At 50.1% G+C, this 18,082-nt stretch overlaps 1 protein-coding gene across 3 annotated transcripts in view; it reads right to left on the bottom strand.

Annotated features, from left to right (window-relative positions):
• The window catches only part of LOC138566243 (protein SPT2 homolog), a 133,239-nt gene that overhangs the window by 17,538 nt on the left and 97,619 nt on the right, over positions 1-18,082 (bottom strand). For 2 of the 3 annotated variants that reach the window (XM_069643323.1, XM_069643333.1), the window contains exon 2: positions 5,269-8,678. The exons of the other annotated variant lie outside the window; for it this stretch is intronic. In XM_069643323.1, the coding sequence (XP_069499424.1) occupies positions 8,610-8,678 (69 nt within the window). In that variant the 3' untranslated portion in view covers positions 5,269-8,609. Of the gene's footprint in view, positions 1-5,268; positions 8,679-18,082 lie in introns of those variants that run through there. 3 annotated transcript variants of the gene reach the window in all.

Genomic DNA, 18,082 nt, shown 5'->3' with positions numbered 1-18,082 from the left:
TACAAGTGTTATACAGTAAATTTACACGGTGATACATGTTAGATGCATGTGGGAACAATGTCCTGCGCAAAGAGCCAGATTTTCGCCTTACTCTTGAATGAGTGATAAGACGGTTCAGCTCTAAGTGAGTTAGGAAGTGTATTCCATAATTTGCCAGCAAGGACTGGGAAGCTAGACCTGCCTGCTTTTTGCAGCTTGAATCTGGGCATGGATAAGGTGTGGGCTTGGGCCGATCTCAGCGGACGGGATGAGGAGTGAAGGATGAAACGGTTGGCTAGATAGGCAGGGGCCAGGTTGGACTGGCACTTATGGGTGAGCGCAAGGGTTGTGAGGGATATTCTATGAGCAACAGGGAGCCAGTGTAAACTGCGCCTAGTGTTGGAAATGTGAAGTTTCCTAGGAATGTTAAGAGAAGCTCTAATAGCATTGTTCTGTGTTACTTGCAGTTTGTTAATGTTCCTTTGGCTGGTCCCAAGATAACGGGCATTACAGTAGTCGATTTTGGCCATAATGAGGGTTCTGGCCAGGATGATGCAGTTGGTGAGGAAGGGTCTGCATGCAGTGATAAGTTTGCATGTATAGGTTGAAGCCGAGGCCACAGCGTTAGTTTGTCTCTTGAGGGATTTAGCACCGAGCATAGAGGTCCTTTTGTTTTATGGCCCTAGACACCCTCTAAGGAATTTTTGGTTACTGTACAAGTGTGCCTAGGAGGAACTGGTGGCAGCAGTTTACATTTATAGTATTGGTACTTCTTTTTAATGAACAATATTATGTTTACCGTGTTTGGCTCAAGACTGTGGCCAGTGCCGAGCAGGGCCATGTCAAAATAATTATTTTGTTCTGTTCTTTGGCCATTTTGATCCTTTGCCTTCCCCCAGGTCGAGCAGACCCGGGAATTTCTTATTTGGACATCCAGCCTCCCACGAAAGCCGCAACTTTCACGGGCTCCTGCATGTCACGTGTGCTAGTGCCCAGGAAGAGGATTGGGCTGTCTGGTCCCAATACACACTACTGGTGCCAGTATGTCTGGTATGCCTAAATGACTGGGACCACCGTGGACAGTAATTGGTCCATGTCTGGTGTGCATGCAAGAGAGCAGATCCTCCATTGGCTAGCCCAGATTTGATAAGAGAAAGGGCTCTGCATTCATTCCAGGTGAATAAATGGAAGTTCTCTACGAACTACAAAAGGAGCCAAGTATCGCAAAATGCTAAAGCAGACTAGTGGAACCGTCAGAGACGTGCTGGAAGGTTTGGCACTCTGAGCCCGCTGTTGTCCCGTCGGAACTTTGTTTTTGCATCGATCAGTGAAGGCCTGCAAGGGCGCTTTGACCCTTTGGAGTAGTTGGAACAACTACTCTCGGCACCTCCTGATTGCCCTCCAAAAGAGCCTCATCGGAAGTGTTCCTGGGTCATCCAAAGTACTAACCAGCTTGAAACTTGAGTATTGTATAGGAGAGCTGCCGTCCCGATTTGGCACTCGAGACTTGGGGAATTGCTAGCTTGTGGTCCTGGGCCCTTTACCGCCAGATTTCATAGTCCTAGATCCTCTGGGTTGCGATTTCAGAGAGTCAGCCATGCCACGGGCATTGGCGGTCCCTGTGTCGCCCAGCTGTGGTAACGGTCATTGTAGGAGCCCTGCCTGCCTGGCCCCCTGTGCCCTGAGATTGACTGCACTGGAACTGTCCTCTTTTCTTCATCGTGAGCTGAGAAAAGGCTACTGTCCCGCCACGGATGACTGTCCTGTCCTACAGCCCCTTAGAGCCAGAGCAATGCGCAACTGCAGAGGTTGAACCTACAAGCGACCTGGCCTAGACTGGCAAAGGTTGGCCCAGACTGTTTCATGGGTCGGTGAGTACTTGCATCACTTACCAGTGGCCCCCTGGCACAGCCATTGTTCTTTACGCATGAGAATCCCTAAAAAGATACTCACCTTAGCTGGGCTAGCCTGTGCTCCCTAGCTATTCCCGAAACTCGCTCTGCCTGCAAGGGTAGACCCTCCTAGAATAGTGGGACACTGTCCTTCATTGCCTCAAGCCCCTTCCTGAACTGCTACAACTCCCTGAAGAGGACCCACTTTCCTTCATTACGCATGACTGTGCGTTTTCAACGCACTACTGTACTTTTGAGCACAAAGCTCCCCACTTCGTAGGGCTGGACTGCTTAAGTTAGGGATCGATTCTGAAGAACTGCCTAATGCTATATTTGTGTTAACCTATCCTTATATTACAGGTTGTGGCTGTGTTTTCCCCAGTGGAGTAACTTTGCTGAAAATTTTGGGGGGGACAGGGGTGGGGTGGAGAGAGGGCGGGCGGGTGGTGGCTCTTAGGGATCGTTTCGGCCAAATTGTTTGAAAGAATTTGGTCGAATGGTAGATTTGACTGAATTCGGTCACCACCATTAGTTCGAAGCCGAAGATACTGAACATGAAGAGCTGGGGTTGCGGGTGTGTGTCCCCGCTCTCCATGTTCGGTATGTTTTGGCTTTGGTGGTTCCCAGCTTCCTCAGCATTGGTGGCAGGGGACTCAACAAAAACAAGAAGAAAAAGGGACTTTGCAGCGTCAGATACAACCTACGTTAGATGGATGGATCTGACGCTGCAGGGTACACGAGAAGTGGCAGAATGGGAAAAGATAAGTAGGGGGGGTTATGGGTGTACTGGCGGTTTGGGGGGACATGGGTTTGGTTGTTTGTACCGAGGTAAAACTTATTTGCAGCTAAAATGACTATGGTCAATTCCGCCGTGATTTTGTACCTCGGTCAAACAACCTAAATCCTTGAGCGATAACACTAAACTACTACAACACAAGAGTCCATTGCTGACGCTCTTTTATAACTTTCATAAGACTGGTGGCATATTTTTAAATTCAATTGGGCCCCCACACATCTTCAGTCGGCCTGCCATGCACCCAATGACAACATAACATTCACAAACTTAATTCCAATAGAAAGAAGAAAACCCCTCACACTTCTCGCTTGGTAAATGCAGCTCTACAACATGTTTTCCAAAAGATTATTCGGTTTTAGTAACGCTTGAGTTAAAAGTCATAGGGCCTCATTACGAGTCCGGCGGTAAAACCGCCTGGTTACCACCGGACTCGTATTACCATTCCGCCTCCGTGATTCCCGGAATTACCGGGGCATTACAACCCCGGTTTTCCGGGAATAACTGAGGCGGAATGGTGTTAATCCCCATTCCCATTGAGTCCTGTGGGACTCAGTGGGAATGGGGATCATGGAAACACCGGCAGCATCTCGTAATGCTGCCGGTGTTTCCTCGTCCGCCTGCAGGCGGGCGGTGTTAAACCCGCCAGGTCAAACCTGGCGGGAACATCACCTCCAGCCTGCAGGAATCGGGATCAGGCGGTCCGGAAACAACGGTGGCGGTGGGTTTACCGCCACCGTTATTTCCGAACCACCTGATTTGTAATGAGGCTCATGTAGTCTTAAGTGGACTTGTTAAGTCCAGTTTATTTTCTTGTGCAAAAGACCAGCCAACACGTGTTTCGACATGATGTCTTTTTCAAGGCTATTAAATTCTTGATGCATTACCAGATTTGATACTTGAAGCGTCCTGTAAGGAATCACCTCCAAAACTACCATCTACGTATGTCAGGTCCCTCACCCTGTCTGGCCTGACTCAAAGTCAGCAGCCAGGTTGCTGAACTGGCTGTTGCAGGGTGTAGCGTCTGTGCTGCCACACTAGCAGCAGCACCTCCAGGGGCCGCAGCACAGATAATCGCTTTCCGGCTTTGTGTTTGTGCGACACAAAGACAGGAACTAGGAGGCTCCTTCAGCTGGCTGGTTTCTGCCTGGATGTGCTGGGGGGCCACAATCATCACATTCAGGGCAGTGGGATGTGCTGCGTCTGGAGGTGCGTGGGTGCGAGGTTAGGTTGGTGTAACATGAGACGTGGTCTGGGCGGCATTTGAAAGCCGAGCTGGGGTACTTTTTTTTGTTTTTTTTATCATTTTTAATTGTGTTTGTGTATGTTTGTTGGGGGGCTGGGCTGCTGGCTGACCCTAGTGAGGGCGCATGTCACACTTGGACAATGTGAGCAGAGCTCACAGTACACATTAAGGCCCCAGGAATGAAGACACACACACAATAACAAATGGTGCATTCTCTGTGGCAAGCCACAGCTCTACAACGCCTCTAAAATTAGTCTTGCCCCTTTTCAGATGCTACTAAAGCACCAACATCCTAATTTCAAAATGAAGTTGGCGAAAGGTGCGCCCTCCCCAAGTAGAGTGGAAAGAGTCCAGCTGAGAAAGCCTGTGACCCAAAACTATCGTACTCTGCAAATTCTGTGAAATGAAGCTGAGTGCTATACGCCTTCCAAACATGGTGAACTTTTGTTAAGCAGTTTTTGCTCTCGGTGCGCAGAAGGAACTGTATGGGATTTTGCGTTAAAAGCACACGTTTAAGAGGCCTTCCCCTGCCGCCAATAATGATCTTCACCAAACGGGCAAAAAGTATTTTGAGTTTTGCAGACTCTTTTTAAGGACAGTTTGGTGCAAATGAGTAAATGAGTGTCATGGTTCAGGTTACAGGACACCAAAAACTGATTCACTTACCAAAATAAGCAGGGGAGTGTCCAGAATTGTAAGAGTGTGTGGAGGGTGTGGGGGGGGGGCGGCTAGGGGGTATGAGCACAGAAATACAGTGTGTGAAATTTCACATGGTCTCATTGGCACTCCCAAACCGCCCACCCCTGGCCCAATCTACTTTTTTGGTAACCATAGTGGAAGATGGCATTTTAACACACAACAAGAAAAATAAAACTGCAGGATCATTTAAGATGCACAAACCTCATCTATTAGAGCTCTGTCCAAGCCCTCTGAGGCAAAATACATGCAAACTTCCTAATTATTATATGGATTGCACCAACAGAAGTGACTTCACAGAAAAGGACATTGAAAGGAGCATCATCAGTCTTTGATACTTGGAGGCACCATGGAAGTGACTTTAGAATAAATTTCCATAAATAAGCCAAGTGACAAATAACTTTGTGGTGCAAAATACCTAAATTGCACTATAGTTATATGTGGAGCAACTCTATAGTCATTGGGCTTTTCCATTATAATACCATGATACATTAATATAAGCTTTGAAGTGAATCAGAATCACTTGCAGATCTGCATAAAAGGCACAATGTGATTAAATAATTTGCTCAGGATCACACACTTCGTTAAATGGTGAAACTGGGATGTGGATAATTTAAACGACCGCGCACATCTTTCCAGGTTTAGTTAATATAGATATTTATTAAGGTTTTGCATACATTGCATGTGCTTAAATAAATATTTATAGCAATGCCTTGGAAGTAAACCACATTACATAATAAACTAGCCTTTCAACTAACCATACACTGTATTCATTGTCATAGAAATATGTTGAGCAATGGGAGTATGGCTTAAATCATAATATCATCATGTAGATTAATGTGAGCCTAACAAATCCCCCTTGGGTTTTAAAGGCATTGTCATTATTTCATAAAGCAGGCAACATTGTGCACCCTTCTCACTTCTGATCACTCCCTCCCATTCACATTTCTAAAGGGACAAACGTCCCTGCTAATAGTAATTTCACCCTCCATCCCTTAATGTGTTTTATGGACCACATATTAATGTTCTGTTGATACAGAGCAACGTGAGGAACCCCCTGCCATCCCTCCAAAAGATGGGGGACAAAAAGGCATTCCACAGAAGTTGGTGGGGGGCAAAACCCCCTGTCCGCCCTATAATTACACCCATGGTTTTCCCCTTTACAGAACGAAACCGAATGTCACCACCCGGTATCCCTAATATGCACTCCTTGGGGGAAATATTGTCCCAAACAGCATCCAGTGGTCTGTAATCTGGGTCACCCACAGCGGGAAGGCACACACGTAAACCAATATAGTACACAATTACATTCAATAATGGTCCAAAACGTTTTCCAGATATATATTCAAGCAATCAAATGTCGTAAAGCCTGTTCAAAAAACAATAAATAATCTGATGTATTAGATAACAATAACTCGACTTCTGTTGTTGTGAACAAAAGGTAAACACTTTATCACATCAAAATTGGAGAAATATCAGTACAAAACACAATGAGGTAGCAAAAGTACAGGGTTCTAAGGAAAGAACCATAGTGTAAATAACACAGTTTGTTCACATGTGCATCAGGGTATCTCAAAACATTAAAAAAACTTGTGTTTACAACATTTATACAAGCTTTGTGGTCATACACCACAAGTTTTTCGAAAAATCCAAAATAGCTCCTTTCAGATTTTTTTTTAAATGTGTATTTGAATTTTTACTTGTGTGTATCAAGAGGACTTGATTTTACAAGGTTGGTCTCAAAGTGTCCGTCCTTTCCATATTCCATTTGATTCGTTGGTTGCTGATTGGTTCGTTTTATGAGCTGGGTGGTTACAGAGTCAAGATTTCAAGTTGATCTGTGTTGTGTCCACGGACTTTTCTCAAGCAGAGTTGATTTCGTGGTTTGTGTTCATTTTATTGCATTCCGCCAGTGCCGCTTGTAAGATCTTTGCCGTGGCAATTGTCCAAGAAGATTTTTCCCGACTCATCAGCCGTGGCCACCATTTTTCTTCTTCTCTAGAAGTGTAGGCTGCTAGCACCGGGCGCAGGTATGCTTGTCTGATCTGAGAAATAGCCGGGCAGGTCAGTAAAAGATGACGAACCGACTCAGTCTGGTCGTTGTTTTTGCATAGCCTGCAGGTTTTTGTGGACTATTGGCCTCTGACGTGGAGAATTTCATTTGTGAGCAAGAGATTAAGGCGCGCTCTTAAAAAGATGTGCCTCAATGGCTTGTTTGGGAATCTCCAGAGAAATTGCCTTGTTTCATTCAGTTTCGTGGTGTGAGATGGCAGGTAAGAAAGGAGGTTGTTTTTCTTTGCAATTTTCCAGAGTGGTAATCCAGTCCAGCTATGCTAGTTTCTTTTTGATTTTAAGAGGATTTGAGATGAAGTAGACTTCCGTGCACGCAATTAAGTCAAGCTGTTTTTTTTCTGTTTTGTCCAGTTTGTTAACATTTTGCAGCTTCCTCCTTTTATTTCATTGTCAATCCGTTTGTACAGGGTCAGGGCTTCCGGAAGTATCGCTTTCCTAAATAGGGAAATGCTGCTGAATTCGACTGTGGCTTTAAGAGAGGGCAGGCCTAGTTCTCTTCTGATGGCTGCAATCTGGGTTGATTTTGGCAGATTAATCCCCGATCTCCAGAAGTGTCCCTCTATTTTTTGCAGGAAGTTGTCAGAGATTGTTGGCATAGCGTCTCCGGCGTATGTTAAGGCAGGGACGACTTTTGCTTTGTAGAACTATTGGAATTAAAGAGAAGCGACCAAATTTCTTGTCTAGGACATGGGCCCGCATTGTCAAGGAGCAGGTTTTTGTCCAGAGGTATCTTTGCATACTCAGTTCGGATCTGGTGCTGTCGATCATTGCTCCCAGGTATCTGATGTTGCTCATGGTTTCAATTTGGACCTTTTCAAGGTTCCAGTGGAAACTGTTAGACCTTTTGGTATTCCTTTCCAGAATCAAGATCTTTGTTTTTGTCTTATTTATCTCCAAGTTCATCTGGCCAATGTATTCTGACAAATTGTTCAGTTGCCTTTGTAGGCCTATCTGAGTTTGGTCCAGCAGTGTGAGGTTGTTGGCATAAAGTAGTCGCAACACCGGGTCACACCCAATTTTTGGAGGGAAAGCTCTGATGGTCAAGCACGAGTCTTTGAAATCACTGATGAATGCGATGAATAGTGTAGGTGCCGAGGAGGTGCTTTACTCCTCGGCACGTAGGTATCTCTGCTGACAGAAGACCGTTTTTGTTCAGTTTGACCCTCATTGTTGTGGCGGTGTGAAGAGCCTTTATCAGGGCAAGAATGGTTTCCGGGCAGTTCCAGGTCCGGAGCTTAGACCACAACTTCGCTCTATCCACTAGGTCAAAAGCTTGCGTTAGGTCTATAAACGCCAAGAACACTCTTGATGGACCTTCGTGGATTTTGCTTTTGGCTATGCTGAGCAGCATGATGTTCACTGTTGTGGCTGAGTTTTTTCTGAAGCCGGCGTGAAAGGGATCGGCACAAGGCGCTGACTTTGCCCATTTTGAAATCTCTTTAATAGAAGCATCCCGTACATTTTCCCGATTGTATCTAGGAGAGCAATTGGCCGGTAGTTTCATGGGTCTGCTCTGTCTCCTTTTTTGTAGATTAGCACCACTGTCAATGAAGTCCATGATCTTGGGATCGTTCTTAGGTTCGAACAGTTGTTGAAGACCGAGCTGATAAAAGGCGTCCACTTTGATATGAAATTTTTAAGGTCAACGTTTGTGACCCCATCTGGTCCTGGGGGTCTTGATGCTTTTAGCTTGCGTATGATTAATGTAATGTCCTCTTCACTCGAGACATCTTCCCAGGATGTTTCTGTGTCATCCTGAAGGATCGTACCCGATTTTGTTGGATTTTGGAATAAGGATTCGAAGTGGGATTGCCATCTTTCTTCACTGACGTTGTTTGACGGTGCACTTTCTCTCAGTGCTACGGTGCTTTTTCGAAAAATCCAAAATAGCTCTTTTCAGATTATTATGTTGCTAACGCGTTTCGGATTCCTAATAATCCATCTTCAAGGCAAGTGAGCTATTTGTTCCTATGGGTTGTAGTATTTTGCTTGTAGACACCTGCGGGGAAGAATATAGATAGTATTTATAACTATACAAATGTGTAACAAATAGTACTGACATTCTGGCCCATATTATGGTGGTGCAAGGTCAAGCCTGTTGGGAAATAATTAGTTCCATATAATTCTTACTGGAATAACCTAAAAATGGTTGTAGTACCATAATTGTTCTTCTATGTTCATTTAGGCTACTATTGAAAACGAATAAGTGTCAAGGTGACAGACTCTTAGATTTTTCTTACAGATATCAGGCACGAGTATGGGTGCCGCGATGGCACCATGCTATGCCAAACCATCTATGTATTTTCTTGCATATGAGCACGTACTCTCCTCTCCCAGATGGATGCGTCATCTCTCCCACTATGTCTTGTACATCGATGACAATTTGGACTCAACCATCTGATGAGTTACAGAGCTTTTTTGGCATGATGCATGAAATGCATCCAAGAATTCAATTCACTACAGAAACCAATGAATCAGTGATTCATTTTCTTGATGTTGAAATCTACAGCAAGGGACAGAAGTTGGAAAGCAGAGTCTACACCAAAACTACAGACAAAAATAGCCTCCTTCTAGCAACCAACTTCCATCCACAAACAACCATTGACAGTGTACCATTAGCCAATTCCTTTGCTACAGAATAAACATCTCCGAGTCCCCTGAATATGAATGTCAAGTCTTCTATTGGAGATGAAATTCAGAGCAAGAAGCAACAACCCCACGCTCAACTCGGGGGTCGCAGAGAAAGTAAGATCAATAGACAGAGAGACACACTTAATACCCAAGCCTCCTAAACTGGGAGAACCCTTAGTCTATGTGACCACACTGTCGACCCAAAGTGGGAGAATTAAGAGGATAGTTCAAAGGAACTGGCCTATGCTGCAAGTGGACCCCCAACTTCAGCAACTATTCCACCAACCACCTTATTTGCTTAGTTAAATATCCGCATAATGCAAGGAAAACAGTGCATCATGGGTTCAATCCCACCTCATAAAAATGTGTCCTCCGTGTACCACCCGGCACACGGAGGACACATTTTTATGAGGTGGGATTGAACCCAGGACGCACTGTTTTCCTTGCATTATGCAGATATTTAACTAAGCAAATAAGGCCTGGATTTGAAAAAAGGCAATGTAAACCTGCCAAAACACATGTCATTCATAAAGGCTATAATTCCAATACGTTTAATAAAAAAAAAAAAAGAATCACCAAAGAAAAAAAAAAACACATCAAGATTTTCTCATCGAGGCCACCAGGGGGCGCACAGGCAATGGCTGCCTGATCGCATCGCTCCCGCCGGATCCGGTCTGTCAGAGGGTATTGAGCCCCCCCCCGTGCCCCCCCCGGAGCCCCACCCGCATTTTCCAGTCGATTGACCCCCGGGCACCCCCGCAGCAAAAGAACGGAGTCTGCGGACCCCGGGAAGCCCGAGATCGAGTCCCGCGTGAGCCGCGGGAAGACAAGATACGCGGCCCGCCCCGCCGCAGAACCAGCAGGGCAGTGCAGCCTTCCGGCGTATCTCCGGACGACACGCGGCAGAGGCGGGCGGAGTGCAAGCCACCCCCGACTGGAGCCGGAGACCAGCGCTGGGAGCGGGGAGCGGAGACGGGACGACGCGGTCCCTGAGCAAACCCCCGTCGGGGTGCGCCGGTGCCCCTCTCGCGCCTCCGGGCCCGGCCATTGCAGAGGACGGGCCCCCCCTCCCCCGCCGAAGCTGAGGATCCGCGGGCGGCGGGAGCGGGCCCCCATGGGGAGGCTGTGGATTCGTGCCGGGGATCGGAGGTGAGGGGGTGCGCTCGAGCACCGCCCCCCCCTCCTGCCTCTAGCTGCTACCCGGGTGAGTGGCCCCCGCCGCCGAGGGACGGTGGGGCGAGTGCCCGCCCGGAAGGATCCCCCCCCCACTGTGGGGATCAATCCTAAGTGTAAGGGGGACAGGAGCTGCAACCCCCCCGTCGAGGGTCCCAGGGCTCGGGTCCGCGGGGAAAAAAAAAAAAAAAGAAGAAGAAAGGACGGGCCCCGGCTGGCCACAGTGACCCCGATATAGGGTGTGAGGCCCCCGCCGGGCGACGGTGGGGCGTGTGCCCGCCCTCAGTGAGGTGAAGCCTGCTCCCCGAGGCGCGGGGCCCATCTCACGGAAGCGCCTGCGGCCCGTGCCGGGGAGGCCTCCCCACCCCCCCCCCCCCGAGGGGGGCGCAAAAGGCGGACCCCCTGCCCTCGGGTCATACACCGGATGAGCTGGAGAGAGACTTTGCAGGGGTACCGCTTTCAAGAAGCCAAGAGGGGCAACAACGGTTTGGGCCTCAAAAGAACCATGGCCCAGTCGGAGGATGCGGCTCCCCCCCCCCCCGTCAGCTATGGAGAGGGGCTTCGCCTCGATCCTACAAGAAATCAGGGACATGCGCTCTGACATAGCCCAAAAACTCGAGAAAATGGACCAGAGGGTGGAAAAGGTCGAAGACCGATTACTCCAGGTTGAGACCAATCAATCCTCATCAGTGACCCAAGACATACAATTTAAGGTGAGGCTGGAGGCCCTGGAAAAGAGAGAAGAGGAGAGAGCCCGACAGATGGACGATTTTGAGAATAGGGAGAGAAGGAATAACCTCAGAATCTTCGGGGTGCCGGAGTTGGAAGGAGAGACAGAGAGGGACGTCATCAGAGCAGTGCAGGACATCATCACCCTCCTATTCGCCGAAGAGATGACCACAGAACCTACGTTCGACAGGGTGCATAGGGCGGGGGGCAGACCGGGGGGCCCCCGGTCGATACTGGTCAGGTTCCACTACTACTCGGAGAAAACGAAGGTGCTGGAGGAAGCCAGGAAGGCCAGAAATATCACCTACAACAATGCTCAGGTCTCAATATTCCAAGACCTTTCCGCCTACACGCTAGCCAAGCGGAGAATGTGTCGCCCGCTCACGCAGTTACTCAAGGAGAAGGGAGTGCGATACAGATGGGGCTACCCCTTCTCCCTGACTTTCGAATACATGGGCCAAAGAACTACCCTGGTTACTGAAGAGGACATCCGGGGAGCCCTGCTGGAGTATGCGACGGACACGAATGACCAGAGGGGCCCGTCGGGGCCGGAGAGGGCAGGACCTAGTGGACCCGGCCCGTCGGGGGAAAGGAGGAGGCGAACCGGCGCACGAAAGTTCAGAAAAATGAATACGCCTTCACCGGCTAAAGACGGGGAGAGGAGAGACCCGGATGACTAGGAAAGGGATCGCTGCACACAGGTTGGGACAGCTCAGTCAGGTGCATGTGGGTGTACCGATTCCTACGCCCCGACGAACAGCAAGTATACGGGATGTATTGAAGGGGTGGGGCCCTGGGGGGCCCGGGGGGCTCAGGAGGAACAGCTTCCAAAACGATCGGCCCGGCCAGGGGAGCGGGCTGGTGGTTCAGCCAAAAGCCAGATATGGCGGGACAACTTGGCTGGACGCCGGGGAGGGGGGAGGGGGTTAACGCGGGAGTTGGGGGGTTTCAGTTTGGGGGGGGTCCGGGGGGCAGTTGGGGAATAGTTACAGGCCCCCCGGAAGGGGTGGGGAGGGGGGGGGTGCAAAGGATCCAACCATGGGAGTATCCAAACATAGGTGGTGTAGGTGAGCCGACACGGAGAGCGGAGCAGCTAGATGACGGCTGAGGGTCTGCCGGCCCTGGGGGTGGGCACTCTCAATGTACGGGGCCTGAACACCCCCACGAAGAGGTCCCTGGTCACTAGAGAATTCAGAAGGGCCGGTCTTGATATCCTCTTCCTGCAAGAGACTCACTGGGCAAGAGGAAAGGAACCCACAATGAGGGGGGGAGGTATAGGAGAGGTGTTCTGCGCGTCCCACAGGTCCAAGAAGAGGGGGGTGGCCATCCTTCTGGGGAGAAACGTGGGCTTTGTAAAAGAGGAAATAGTGAAAGACCCGGAAGGCCGATTCCTGCTGGTGCGAGGATCCCTACAGGGCTCACCGCTCACCCTGGCGGGGATTTACGGTCCCAATGAGGGCCAGGCCCAGTTTTGGGAGCGAGTGGCGGAGAAACTCAAGCTCTTTGTCCGGGGGGGGTTGGTGGTGGGCAGTGATTTCAACATGGTAATCGACCCCGACTTAGACAGAAGGCGTGTTGGCCCTCAGCTCTCCAGGCCCACGGATGTCCACATGGCCCGGTCCTTCCGGAAGGTTAACGCAGAGCTGGGCTTGGTGGACACACTCCCCTCCCCCGGAACGGGTACTCCTTCCTACACATATTATTCGTCCACCCACTCGTCCTTTTCTAGAATTGACTACATTCTGGTGGACGAGTCCCTGCACTCGTATGTCTCGGGCCACAAAGTCGACCCCGTCCCCTGGTCGGACCACGACCTGGTTCGAACCACCATTGCAAGGGGCTGGCTAAGTGACCGCAGAGGGAGATGGAGATGTAACGATTCCCTGCTGAAAGATGAGGTCCGTGCCCAGGAGGTGCTAGAGGCTATTACGGAATTCTTTGAATTTAATGACAATGGCGAGGTGGGCCCACACACCCTATGGGACGCCTTCAAGGCCACAATAAGGGGCTCTCTCATTAAAATGAGCGCTCAGGCCAAAAGAGTGAGGGAAGCCCAGGAGAAAGCCCTGAGGGGGAAAATTGCCCAACTGCAACCGGTGGGGCCCCGAGCGGCCCCCTTGGATCACGGTCGGCTCGAATCACTAGCCGACTATCGGCTCCAGCTGCGAGACCTCCTCCTACACAAAACGGAGCGAGGCCTCCAACTGGTCAAGCAGAAGTATTACGAAAAGGGGGACAAAGCGGACAGAATCCTAGCCTGGAAACTGAGGGAGGTCCAGAGGGAAAGAATGGTAAAGGCAGTGAGGAGTGAGGAGGGGACCATGGGCCATGACACTCCCCACATAGGAGAGGCCTTCCGGAGATATTATGAAAAACTCTATACCTCGGAATGTGACGGGCGGGACGAGGAGATACCGGCCCTGTCCGGGGAGATGGCCGAGGGACTGGAGGGGCTGGTGACCGAGGAGGAGGTGGGCAATGCTATTAGCGGGATGAAGGCGGGGACCTCCCCTGGGGAAGATGGCTTCACAGTGTCCTTCTATAAACGGTACCGCTCTACTCTGGCCCCACACTTAGCAAAGGTTTTCAATGCAGTATTAGAGGGGGAGACCCTCCCGGACTCCATGATGGAGGCCATAATTGTCGTCCTTCCCAAGGAAGGTAAGGACCCCACTGATTGTTCCTCATATCGCCCTATGTCTCTACTAAACATTGATGTCAAGGTCCTTGCCAAAATCATTGGGAAACGGATGGAGAAGATTCTGCCGACACTGATCCATGGAGACCAGGTGGGGTTTGTAAGGGGTAGGCAGGGCTCAGACAACATCCGTAAAACTATAAACTTGATCCACCACGCCCAGAACTCCGATCTTGACGCAAGCCTCCTCTCTCTGGACTCGGAGAAAGCGTTCGACCGGGTCGAATGGCGATATATGGAGCTACTCCTCCAGAGAATGGGATTCGGTGCACACATCAGGGGTTGGGTGACGGCTCTTTACAGAGCTCCGAAGGCCAGGGTACAAGTGAACGGCAGGCTGTCGGACCCCTTCTTCCTCTCTCGGGGCACGAGACAGGGTTGTCCACTGTCCCCCCTGTTGTATATCCTTACGATGGAACCCTTGGCCATAGCGGTGAGGTCGCACCCGGAGATCAGAGGGATAATGAGGGGGGAGGTGGAATTCAGGCTCTCCCTGTTCGCCGAAGACATCCTGGCGTACCTGGTGGACCCCGGAGTCTCCCTCCCCCCCCCTCCTGTCCCTGGTGAAAGCATTTGGGCACTTCTCGGGGCTAAAAATTAACGCTTCCAATCGGTCCTTCTCCCCATGCGGGTAAACGATCCGGCTCTGGACCCCGTGGGAACTTTTCATGGGATCACAGTGGGCAGGGTTTCTATACGCTACCTGGGAGTCCTCACCAGAGACTTATCCCAACTGTCCCCCGCTAACTATCACCCGGCCCTGGCTAGCATTACCAGGGACCTCAGGAGGTGGAGCTCTATGATCTTGTCTTGGTACGGCCGCATGACGGCAGTAAAGATGAACGTGCTGCCGCGCCTGCTGTATCTCTTTACCTCTCTCCCATCCAACATTCCCGACCACCTCATGAGGACACTACAGAATGCGGTCCGAGAGTTTATCTGGCAGGGTAGGACCCCGAGGACTGCGAGGGCGGTCTTGACCTTGCCGAGGGAGGAGGGAGGGTTCGGCTTGCCTGACTTCCAGCTCTATTTCCGAGCCGCCCAGTTGCGAGTCCTCCTGGAGCACATGAGGGAGGGGATGGGCACCTACTGGTCTTACCTGGAGGACATGGACGCTCACCCCCTCAAGGTACGCGATCTTCTCTGGGCGCCACACAAGTTCATCCCGAACAGATTGAAATCCCATCCCACCTTGGGCGTCCTTTGGGCAGTCTGGAGGGAGGGCCCTAGACGGCGCACCTAACGACGTGGCCATCCCCAATGTCCTCTCTCTGGGGACACCCGTTCAGATTAGGTAACAGGGGTTTTTCCAAGGCACAGGCATGGTCTGATTCGGGTCTGGAGTGGGTGGGACAGCTGTTCCGGGAGGGGGAATTCCTGCCCTATGAGGACCTAAGGGACGCCATTGGGCGGGGGTCTCTTTCCGTGTTTGAGTATCTACGCTTGAAGGGAATCCTCGGCGACCAATCATGGGGAGAGAACTTGAGGAGGCAGTTGACCCCCTTTGAGAAGTTCCTTGATATGGCGACCTCAAGAAAGGGAGCCGTCTCCGGAATGTATAGAATCCTCAACACTGTGAATTTGGTAGAACGGAGGGGCTTTTGCTCATATTGGAACGATCTCGCAGGGGAGGTGATTTCGGAAGACGCATGGGCAAGGATCTTCAAAATTGCTTTTCACAGTAATTTGTACACGGCAGATATGGAACATAACTTTAAGATCCTGCAGGGATGGCACAGGGACCCTGTGAAACTGTCTAAAATGTTTACGGCGGTGTCCCCCGATTGCCCGAGGGGCTGCGGCCAGAGGGGCTCACGAGGCCACATGTGGTGGCACTGCCCGAAGGTGCAAGCATACTGGGCAGAGGTGAGGGGCTGGATGGCTGAGGTCACAGAGGAACTGCTTCCCCAGGACCCCCTGACGGTGCTGTTGGGCCTCCCGCCAGAGACCTCGGACCTCTACAGGTACTCCAGAATGTGGGAAACGATGCTACGGGCGGGGAGAGTGGCATTGGCACAGAAATGGAAGAGCCCGGAGACCCCGTCCAAGGCTGACTGGCTAAAGAAATTGAAAAACTTGTTTTTAATGGACAAACTAACGGCCATGGTGAACAATGATTCTGGGTCATTCCTTGAAAATTGGCAGGGGGTAAGGGAGGCCTGGGGATGGGATGTGCACTGATGCCTGAGGGGGGGCCGAGCGGGGCTCGGGGGGACTAAGCCGAAAGACTGTACCATAAAGTACCAGGGACCCCATGGACGGAATGGGCGCCCACGGCCCGGGGACATTCGGTCGGCCGTCGGCCACCAGAGAATGCCGACGCTCACACTCACTACCAAAGTAATGGACGCAAAAGAAAAGTCCAAATCTCCCTATGTCATGGTTCGAGTTGGTAAAACGAGGGGTGGGGGGAGGGGGGTTTCAAGGGGGGGCGGTTGGGTGGTGGGGGGGGGAGTTTGCTGGGCAAGTGCATCGTGAACAACTGAGGATTACAAACACTGCCTGCTTGTTATATTCTTTAAAATGCCAATAAAACCAAAGTTTAAAAAAAAAAAAAAAAAAAAAAAAAGATTTTCTCATCTCTTTCTTTTTCGGCGCATCGAAAACTGTAAACTCACCCAACCCATACTACTTTGAACCAACGGATTTGAGGGTCTGTATGTCTCCGTAGTAGCTTACTCGGATGCGACATTGGATCTTCCATTAATATTTTTTTTTATAAAAAAAAAATATTCCAACACAAGCTGCATCAGAACGCGAGTTACTCACAAAAGGTGTCAACCAAAAAGTCCCTCACCAGTTATTCATAGGTATTGACAAAACCCTTGGGTCCAGCTCTCAATCTAGCCCTGATCAACACCCACTCTCTTCCTGCTCATGCTCTTGACCTCCCGACTGTAGGCAATCTCGATGCCCTTGCCATCACAGAAACCTGGCTACACCAATCTTGGCATCAGACCTGATCTTATCTCTCACCACCCCACCAATCTTCACCATCTTCAGGAAAGGCAGACTGACTGAACTCCAGAGGAGTTGGGAGTCACCCTCATAGCCAAAGAACACTGCTGCATCAGACAATCCAACACCTGCTCAACGGAAATTGTGACATCCTCTCTTTAAAACTGACCAGCTCCCCCACCAACACTTCTACAAACCACTTGGTCTTTCGCCCGCCGGGCCCCCATCCTGACATTTGAGGAAGACCTACATCATACCCTAGGACAAAATGTAAAGCCCCACTTGCAAGTGACTCTCCTGGGGCATCTCAATCTTGGCCTTAATGACCATACTGACCTACAGGCTCTCTCTCAAGCAAATTCTCTAACCGCCCTAGGCCTTAAACAGCGCGTCTGCAACCCTACGCACATTAAAGGGCACATCCTGAATAGGACCTCAACTGCTATAACTCAGGTATGTCCAATACCCCTTGTCCTTGGTCAATAACCCACCTTCTTGCTCCCTATTGCCCTGCACTTAAATACTAACTAGTACCATTGATACTATCGCCCCTCATAGCCCCATAAAACGCCAAACCAGCAGCTCACACCAATTCTTGGTACACCCAGGAACTATCTGACCTTAGATCTAAAGAAAAAAAGACTTGCGGAAACCAGTTGGAGAAATAAACCCTCCAATGCCCTTAAACAGAAATTCTCTAACCTGGCTAAACAATACAAAACAAACATTATCCTAGCCTAAGCTACCACTAGAATACCAAACGCCAACACGGACACTATTCGCCATCCTTGGGGAACTGGAAGCCCCAGTTCCCCAAACATCCACCTTGATCAAATACCATGCATGGAGCGCCAGCATACAGAATGCATCCTTCTCCCCAGCAGCATCTTGGATTGTCTCCTTCCTAGAAGAGAGAGTAATGAAAATATTTCGGAAAATGCCTGTGCTGCGTCCTACCCTATTAGCTGTGGAGTACCCCAGGGATCATGCATCTCAACGACTCTGTACAATATATTCACAAAGCCTCTCTTTGACCTCCTAGATGCCCAGGGCATGGCATACACTAATTATGCTGACGACACCCAAATTCTCCTCCCCCTCCTTGGCACTACACTAAGGAAGCTGCATCGCTGAACTCAACCTATACCATGGTGATCCATGGCCACTGCCTCAACAAAGAGAAGTCTGAACTTCTCCTCGTTGGGCCCCCCTGC

Source organism: Ambystoma mexicanum, chromosome 1p (genome assembly GCF_040938575.1).
Source record: "Ambystoma mexicanum isolate Mex_15411 chromosome 1p, UKY_AmexF1_1, whole genome shotgun sequence".
In the NCBI taxonomy this organism is placed as follows: Eukaryota; Metazoa; Chordata; class Amphibia; order Caudata; family Ambystomatidae; genus Ambystoma; species Ambystoma mexicanum.
Note: the sequence above shows the minus strand (reverse complement) of the source record. Positions and strands in the feature narration are given on the sequence as shown.